Raw genomic sequence first — 9,802 nt, forward strand, 5'->3', positions numbered from 1 at the left:
GATTCTAAAAATTCCTAATAATATATCTATGTGCGACTGACATTGAGTTAGTGTATCGTGCGCGACGCAATTTCACATATGTGTGTGTGTGTGTGGGGTTAGGCTGTGAAATTGCGTCGTTTTAAAACTTTAATATAATTTACAAATAAAATTCTATTTCATCTTGCTCATACATTTTCCATGTTCAAAGACAATAACATAAAATATTTAATGAAACGTAGATACAATTAAATTTGTTGATTGTAAACAGCAGAATGCAGAAAATCATTTTATCAAAGCTTCTATTATTTGAAAGTTACTTGAAATACGCAATGGTCACTAGTCTTTGTCGGTTGATTTCAGGAATTGGTACGTACCTTTAGAGTGTGAATGTTGCGTGGAATGTTCGGGTGTCGGAGGAACCCCGGGGCGTCCTCTCTAGTGTAGGCTTTTGCGCCCGGACATTATGTGTGAGAACCGTGGAGCGTATGTTTGCGAGAATGAGTTTTGGAATTTTTTAAATATAGGGTTAGGTAGGTAGGTAACTTACTTTCTGGTATGTGTGTTAGATCTAAGTAGGTAGGGTCAGGACAGGACTGTCACAGGTTCTATGCCTGTAGTTCGATTTGGAGAATCGAAACGTTTGCCGATCCAAACGGATTTGTACCGTTTGTTTTGGTTTTGCTTTCGTTTCTTGGAATCGCGCGCCTTTACAGTCGCTCTTCGCGGTCGCGTTCGCTCGCGGTAGGATCCTCGAAACGCTCGTCCCGCTCGAGTTTCACCACACCTGGTCCGATAACGATTCGTAGAATCGTTGGAGGACTGTGTATTGCACGGAATCTCGAGCGTAGGTTTAAGTTTCAGGCTCTGGCAGGACCGCCGAAGAAAGAAGAGACTCGAGATGGAGTCGAAGAGGCCCTGACAAACTGTCGCAAGAGTGGGCTGCAACAAATGGTTCTTCATCTTCATCTTCGGATGAGGATGGAGAGTCATCCCATGTTCCTATTATGTCACTGTTGTCGCCTGTAGTTGTAGCACTTGTAGTTTTTCAGATCAACAGCCAGTATTTTGGGGCAGATCGCGGTTTGAGTTAGTGTTGCGGAACGCAAATGATCGCGTTTGTTTTAAAAATAGCGTTGCACATAACTTGGATTTATCGTGATTACTTTTAGCGTTGCGATGAATATTTTCGCGTTTTCATTGAGAGTAGTGTTGCGAATAAGAATTAATACCGGTTTGCTATTAGCGTTACGAAGTACAAATTATTCTCGTTGCTTGTCTAGTTATCTTTGCAAATAATTAGTTTTATAGATAACTTTATAGTTGTGAACGATGAAAATTTTTCGCGTTTTTTTTCAGGGTAGTGTTGCGTATACGAACTAGTTTCGGATTGCATTAGTAATCGCATTAGAAATTTAGATATCGTGTTGTAATTACAATGAATCGGTTTTGATTAGTTTTAGATTTGCGATCGGTTATATTCCTCGCGTTTACTTTTGGTGTAGCGTTGCGTATAGTCACTGATTACGTTTGTTTGTAGAGTTGCGACGTATAGAATGCCTCAAGTATAACACTGGTAGTACGTCCATCAGCATCACGAAACAGCCTGATGTGTTATAATTTAAAATAAAAAATAGAGGATTTGCGGTGTACTTGTCAATGAGGTATATCCTTACGTATCTTAATAATCTTCAAATTTTGAAATAATCTTAATCGATTGATGCTCAATTCTGGACCGTGCAGCTTTCAGTCCGTTAAAAAATGCTAAAATTTATGTAATTTCCTTTTCTATCTCACTTCCTCTTGTGTTTATTTCTAAATCTGTTAGTAACGTTGCGAGTGACATAAAAATGGTAATGGGGCTCTAGAGCCTCAGGAAAAATGGGCCGAAAAAATACATTGGGTGAAAGGTCTATTCGTTTACCTGGTCCGTGGTTGGACGTATTAAATTATTAAATCGACAAATTTTCCCTGTACATTATCGACGTTTTGTTCCATTGTTTTCGAGAAGAGCAAATTTGTCGCTGGCCCCGATGCAATTTAACGTTTCGACCGAGAATATTGGCAGGCCAAACGAACGCCGAAGGAAACAAGCCATTCGAACGGAAAGTAATAGTCGATGATAACGCGGACGGGGTTTCGGGAAAGTGTACAAGTTAAATTCGGGCTGTATAAAAGTGTCGGTCGCGATGGTGCGCTGACTCACTCCGGTAGAATTTGCTATCGAATAAAAGTTATTTTCCGAGCGTTAATTATCGAAAGCACGCGGTCGAGGAAGTCTGTTGTCTTGGAGGGCGACGCAGAGTCGGAAGCAAGAAGAAGCTTAAGCATGCACGTTGCGCACGAACGCGCGGCCGAGGCCGAGGCGGAAGGAAGAGGCGCTAGCGGAGGAGAAGTAAGCAGAAAAACCGATAGTTGTCAGGGAAACGAAGGAAATCTGCATTTTGTCAAACTGTCGCTGGAAAGTTCGTGGCTGCGCTTGGAAAGGCGACCGACGAGGGTGAAAGGTGAGGATGGCGAGGAGCGAAGCGACGGAGAATGAGGTAGCGGGGACGGGGAAGACGAGGGCGGCAAGGGATTGTCGAGATGAGGATGGAAAAAGGAAAGAGAAAGAGCCACTGCCGGCCTCCAAGAAGGAAGCGAGAAAGTTTTCGAGTAACTCTCGGCCGTGCTGTTATCTAAACCCTTCGCGTACCTCTTGAGTAGTTCGGGGATGAAGGGGGATGCTTTCTTCTTCACGCTGCGACGGGAATATCCGTCGAATTACTTTCGATAACGATCCCTGTGACGGTATCTTTATCCTTCGTATCTGACGACGACAGCTTTTTAAAAGAAGACGTTCCCTGTCGCGACTCGTCGGAGAATTCTCTGTTGCGATGTTTTCGGAAACGCCCCCGTAAACAAGAACGCCGAACACGTTAATCCGTAAACTTGTGCAATTAAGAAACAACTTCCGTAGACTCTGTAAAATGGGAACCGAACGCAAGAAACGGATGGAAGGAGGTTGCTTCGTTTGAAACTTTGCGTTTAAACGAAAATCGACGTTGCGAGCGGCGGATAGAAAAACGAAGCTGTATAGGTTCTGAAATTTTGGAGACGTTATTTTGATTCGTGTATCTCTGACGCCGTCCGAAAGAAAACGAAACGTAGGTCAACGAATGAATTAAACCGATATTTCTATCGAGGTAATAGACGCCCGTGCTGGAAAGAACGCTTCGAAGGTGGTTCGAGTTAAGACTCGGCCGACGCGACGGTTTTAAATCCAGCTGAAAAAGATGCCTTCGCGGAGTATTTCCCTTTCACTGTGGATAAATGTCGCGCGTGCGACAACCTCCCTGAAAAGAGATAAGCGTCTTTGCGAGCGGGATTTTGTTCCTTTTTCTCGCAGCTTGGTCGTCGTCGGACAGTGCAAGTTCTCGCATCACCCTTTGCCCGGTTGGTTTCTCTCGTCTCTGTCGCCGCGCCTCATAAATAATAAATGGCTAAATGGGGATCTGGCAGACGGGTAGTACATTTAGTTCCATCTCAGCCGGCCGGATGTAAAGCGTTCCCACCCTCCGCGAAACGAGAAGCTCGCCGCGCGAATGTGACAACGGAACAGACTCGGACCCTCTTCGGAGACCTCCTCCTTTTTACCCCCTTTCTCTCGATGAACGTTCGCGTTCGGGATAAATATCCACCATTCGCGTAGAAAGCTTTTGCCTTCCGTCCTAGTCAATAAATACATTATCGATGGAAAGAAATGCGGTCGTAGTAGCTGCAGATACAAATAAATTAACCGCAGTGGAGTTTTATCAACAGTTTAATGTTTCGCATAATAAAAACTGATCTTTATCGCACTGAAAATTAAATGGACCAAGTTGGGTAATACAAAGAGAATCGAATCAGCAAATAAAACGTATTATTATTATTTTTGCATCTATATATTGGTATTTCCATCGTTACATTGTGCATCCACGCGTTTACATAATTCCAACAAGCATCGAGAAACAACGATCGTTATCGTTAACCGTGGCCGTCGCGACGCGCGACCGGAATTTCGTGGCGCGATTATCGTCTATTTGGAAAACTTCTGTTTTCGGTAAAAGTTCCAGCGTTGTTTCCTCGTTCCTCTTTTCCGTGCTCGTTTCGTCGACCAAACTAGGCTCAATATCTGTTTAAATTTGATTTGACGGGAGCGTAATACGCCAAAATCGGAATCCTTCTCGATTTCGGTTTTACGAGGGTGTATTTCGGGGCGAACGCCTCGGGCAGCATGGGTGGACGGGCGTCGTCGAGCGTCGCTGCTCTTCCGGTCCGAACTGGTTCCTTACTGTTGGACCGGCAACAGCGAACGTAGGAAAACACGACGACCATCAGGTAATAAATCAGCTCTACCGCGCTGAGTAACGAGCCCCCGAGAAATAAGCCGATTATGCCACCGAAAGACACTGCGAAAGAGATTCTGATTCAGCGGCGCTGGCTCTCCTCGTTAATATGTTAATCCGATAAAAATATGCGCGGGCTCGTATACGAGACCAGAGAGAATACGCCGGGGCTTTCGATTATCCGATCTAAATGGAACCAAAACGAAACCGTCGCGATGTCAATTAAGACCCGTCCCTTGAATTCTGAATTCGATGTTCGAAACGGTTTTCCTTCCGCGACGTTCTGTCGTTCACACGAATTAATTCGTATCGGTTCGTTCTACATCGATGGTTCTTAACCCGATTTCCGTTAACGCAAAAGCTAACTTTCGGCGAGAGTGTCCGTTGTTCGCGGCAACGCAGCAACGAAATGCAAATCTCCGGTAATTCGATTTGCGACTCGTTGTTCTTACGATCGATCGACTACCCTGTTTTTAACCGAGCGTGGTCGAAAATCAAACGAGAGAAACGATACGTTTGACAGTGATTACCAAGGAAATGCAGATTCGTGTAAATTAGGTCCATCTTGTACCGGAAGTTGGCCTGGCTGGAAAAGTGGACATCCAGAGTGATGTCCTGCGATCGATGCGTCTGCACCACGGCCAAATGAGGCGTGTAGATGTAATAATCGCAGGCAGGTGGGCAATCGCAGATAATATCGTTCTTGCCGATCGGTTCGTTCTCGTCCGTGAACACGTTGTCCTTGTACAGATCTTGCGCGCATCGAGAGAGGATGGAAGTGAAATGCAAAATTTAGAAACTCAAATCTAACACGGTACGAAGCTTCGCGAGAGAATGAACAGCTCTCGCGTACAGTTTGGTCATTCTTACCGTTGTGATCGATCAGACAGAGGAAATCCTTAATGCCGCAATCACGCTGCGAAGCTGTAAACAAGAAATGAAATTTCTCGCCTCGACGGTATACTCGCGGATATTATACCTGAAGGGAACAGGAACGAAGGATTGCAGCCGCAGTGTTTTACGACGTAATCCCTTTTGCACAACGATACGCAGGAGTCTTGAGCGTACGAATTGTCGGGAACGTGTCGGCAAGGTGCTCTGCTTTCATCCAGATCGAGAATAGATTGCGTTGCAAATCCAGAGATACACTCGAAGGACACGGTGGATAACGAGTTTATCGGAATCGCGCGTCCATTGTGGGGCCAAACTCGTGGGTCCTCGAGCATGAACAGAATTCCGTCGGTTTCGCCTGTAACATTTTTACCAAATTATTACGTATTTCTATCTATAAAAAAAATATAACGAGTCGTAGACGGAACGACGAATGCTTATGAAAACATGGACACTGTAGCAGACGGTTCGTTTTTGTTTTTTATTCGCAACAAACGGGAAATAATTCAAGTTCGGGCAATACCGATCGCTCGCCATCGATTGTCCGTCCATGCTGTTGGACCATTCGTCGAACAATAGACATTCGTTATTCGGGATTTGCCGAATACCACATTCGCGGAGTCGTTTTTCTTCGAGCGACGAATTTATGATACGATCGGTTGGATCCTAGTTATTTTCGAGGTACATCTTGCATGCGAACGTTTCTGTTCGGTGCCAGTTTGTTAGCTTTCCAAACGAGCTATGCTCTTTAATTATTTTGTGCGTTGTTACGACCAAGGAGGAAATCTTGTAGAAATTATTCTCTAAAAGGTCAACTAATTCGAATCCTTATCGTTTGCAAGGCAGAGAGACCATTGCGATCTCGTGTTATTTATGATCGATCCGGAGGAGGAAAGAATCGAAAGGTAAATCGATAGGTACGCGTGGTCACGTACCTGTTATTGAAATCCTCTAGAAAGGATTCGCGTGTCGTCGCGTCGATTCTACGACGCTGCGCTGGTAGGAGTTTCGGAACGGTTCGCTCGAATTTCCCGACGGCGAGGCAGTTAAATTACTTGGAATTTGCTGCGGCGAGTCACGTGATACCGAAGTTACCACTTTGATGACTCGAATGCCCATTGAGGCGGCCAAGTAGAGCCATCGTTTCCATCAAACTCTCGTAAAACTTCTTCCTCTGCTCCCGACAATTTCCTTCGTCCAGGGATCCTCGCGTTCTTTCGCGATCCGGTTCGATGAACTTACGATCCTTTTGCGAAAAAGTTGAGTCGTCTTTCGGTTTATCGGTTGATCGGTCCGGGTTTCACGGCGCAGTTGCAACAACGCGGGGACACTCGATTGAAATTCGTGATTTTTACGATTCCTGCAGCTACGCTTTCGGTCGGCTCTCGAGCCTTTGTCTCTTTTAGTTTAGGGTCGGTTAGCTCGATGATTCGAAACGTAGAGCATTTTATGGCTAATTTTAATCGCAACGGGACTAGATCCGAACGTTTCGCATCGTTTTCTATCCGCTGGCTGTTGGAGTTCCCGTGGCTTAATGCCTCGATCAATTTCATTCGCGCGTTATGCCGAGTGCGCGGGGGCCAACGCATCCGCCGGATTAAATTTTAGCTTGTATTCGGGAATTGTTTTTTGGCTTACTTGCTTAATTGGATTTTCGTAATTTGCATGTTTCATAGTTTTAGGCGGACGGGGAGTCGCGCGGGCGCATCAAAATTCCAGCTTCCATCGCGTCTGTAAAATTCTGATCTTGTTTTCGAGGCGTGCGTTATCGTCCAAGAGTAAAATTTCGTTAGGGAATTAGAGGCGCGCGTCGTTTACTAGGAAATTGGCGCCCGGGAAATTATTTTTGCTCCTGGCGTGTTTCGACGATTCGAAATTTAATTAGTAAAATTAGGCGCGATAACCGTCGCGCGAAAGACTCGTGGAGAACGAATCGAGCGCCGGAAGGCAGGTTATTTACAGGCGAGTAAATCTGCGTTACGCAACGTCTGTTCCGCGGAGCGCGCGCCATTCGTCCAGGGAATACGGTTCGTTTGTCAACGTTGTTTCACCGCTGCCACGCGGTCCCGCGTCGCGGGCAATTTTTCAAGGACCAAGAATAACCACCAAGATGCTCACCGAGAGTCACTTTGCAGACTCGCGGACATAAAATTAAATGGCACCGCGGTACCGCGGAGAATATTACGCTGCGTCGGTTCCTCGTCGAGCTTGCAACGACTATAGCGAAATTTCATTCGTCGGGGGAATATGAATTTTTTATCGTCGAGTAATGGGCACGGTGCGTTTGTGCGAGGATTACCTACGCACCGGCGTAACGCGAAGGAATTTTACGAATAACACGTAAAACGGTCTGTCGCCGGGTCAGGATAATTGGCGCATTATCGTTAAAATTGGGAGATCCAGTTCCAGATGCGATCGTACTCACCGAAATTCGGCGGTTTGGTCACGTTCCAGAAACGAGCGGTGACCCTGAGGCCGCTCCAAGCGCCGTAACCGGTGGCTCTGCGGGGCCGTTTCTCCAAGTATCCGTGGTACTTCCGGCGAACGGTACTCTCGGCGAGCTGCGAGTTGAACGAGTAACAGAATCCGTACTCCGTCTTGTGCAGCTCGAATATCTCGCAGCAATCTCTATTCGAGTTGCGCCACCAGCAGTCGGTGAAAATCTGCTCGCAATTCGGCACCGCTTGCAACAGCGTATCCGTCACGTTCACGTCTGACGCGGCGAAGCCAGACGACGAGGACGAACCAGGACACGCAAAATGGAACGAGTTATTTTCGAACGATATGCCCGCCAGCGTCGCGGAAAGATGCGCCGGAATTTCGTTATGGAAATGCTCTAGCACCGCGCCATCCCGCGTTCTACCGAGATTTTTATTATTCCCACCCACCTCGATCCGCCGTCCACGATTTCGTCTTCGTTCCCGAACGTGCAAATTTCTATTACGCGGCGAACCAACGATCGCGGGAATTATACTTCTCCTTCCGGGAACGAATTTTAGCGACGATATCTCGCGACTCGCCGCGTCGCGGCTGGAAATCGTTTAATAAGAAAGACTGTGGCTGGAAAGCGTTCTATGCAAATCCACCGGCATAAATAATACCGCCCTCTTTTTCTCTCCTCGTGATGTTTTAAGCGGTCTTCTTAATTTGCTAAATTACAGAGACGCCGAAAAATCGCGCTATCGAACCGTTAAAAATAATAACGAGAACGAACACTGGTCGCGAATCGATACCTACCCATCAGTCCGTCGAGTGGACGGTGTTTCAAAAAATGAAATCGATGGAAATCACCGAAGCTGATGACCGACAGGCCTGTCAGAAAATCTCGAAAGGTTTTCAGCGTCTGGCGTTCGGTGGCATTGGTAAAAATCTGTTTCTCGAGGTCCGCGACCTTGTCCCAGTCGACGCGGTTGTTCGGGCAGAGGGTGACGCTCGGGAACGGGACGCCAGATATTTTGTGATTCATCGACTCGATGCCGATGGACGTCGGCGCTTTCTGAAATCGATTCGAATATTTAATTCTCCGATCTATCGTGGCCGGATGAAACGCGTGTCACCTGGAGTTTCGTAGCGAGATAGCAAGTGACGTAGACCGCGGCGACAATGTGGGTGGCGAAGACCGCGAGCCAGAGGAATCGCTCGATCTTGTTCAACCGTGGGTCGACGACGTATCTGAGTCCATGAAACGAGGCGTTTGCGCAGTACCCTCGAATAGCGGAAACCAGCGTCTCGCGGCGCTTGATCTTCCGATTCTTCCAGGGATTCGGTTTGATCCGCGCGAACATCTTTTCGCCGGATCTCTTTAAAAGCATCGGCAAAGTCCTTTGCCGAAGACGCCGTGCCCGCGGTCCTCTATTTTTCCCTTTATCATTCAAATTTCCAGACCGAGCCCGCTTTGTTAAATTTCACGAATTCCTTTCTCCCGTCGCTCGACCAGGGAGAGCTTTGTTCTCCGAGCACACCGAACGGACGGAACTACCCTGCTTTCTGCAAACTTGCTGGATAATTATTATCGAACTTCTGTTCTTTGACGCGGGCTGCTACACCCGGGTTCTCTCCGGTCTCGACGGACGGGCGGCTGTATCCTTTCGCTTATTCGCTATCCTCGCGAACGCGAGACAGCTATTTCGCGACCGAAATCCAACGCGCCCTTTCGATCCGAATCAAACTAAAAACGATCGCGCGAATTTTGCCGCGCGTGTTTGCTCGAAAGGGTAATTCGTTTCGCGAAATATGAAAATCGCCGGGTCTCGGGTTAACGACCGGCACGCGAAAAGCTCTTGGAACGGTAATCGAAACGCGACTCGACGGTAAACACGGATTCGCTTCGAGTCGATTTTCGTTTTCGAGCAAACGCGCGGCAAAAATGTTCCGGCCGGTATTTCGCGTTTCATCGATCGTCCGAAGGCTTTGAATCACCAAGCGATTATTTCGATTTCATCGAGTTTCCTCTCGTCAGCGGCCAACCGATCAATCCATCGCCTACGCGCGTTAATTCGTTCGAAATATCGACGTTGACCCTCTCCTCTCCCCAAAAAGCCTCGAGATCACCGAGCTACGAACAT

The 9,802-nt window shown here is 47.0% G+C and overlaps 1 protein-coding gene across 1 annotated transcript; it reads right to left on the bottom strand.

The window, feature by feature from the left end:
• Positions 1-4,105: 4,105 nt before the first annotated feature.
• LOC143342855 (pickpocket protein 19-like) lies at positions 4,106-9,022 on the bottom strand. Its single transcript, XM_076767140.1, has 7 exons — positions 8,795-9,022; positions 8,475-8,733; positions 7,663-7,950; positions 5,326-5,595; positions 5,217-5,270; positions 4,877-5,098; positions 4,106-4,409 (listed from the first exon to the last, which is right to left on the bottom strand). Exons 1-7 carry the CDS (start codon positions 9,020-9,022, stop codon positions 4,126-4,128), a joined length of 1,605 nt encoding a protein of 534 aa, XP_076623255.1. The 3' UTR covers positions 4,106-4,125.
• Positions 9,023-9,802: the final 780 nt, after the last annotated feature.

Source organism: Colletes latitarsis, chromosome 6 (assembly GCF_051014445.1).
Source record: "Colletes latitarsis isolate SP2378_abdomen chromosome 6, iyColLati1, whole genome shotgun sequence".
In the NCBI taxonomy this organism is placed as follows: Eukaryota; Metazoa; Arthropoda; class Insecta; order Hymenoptera; family Colletidae; genus Colletes; species Colletes latitarsis.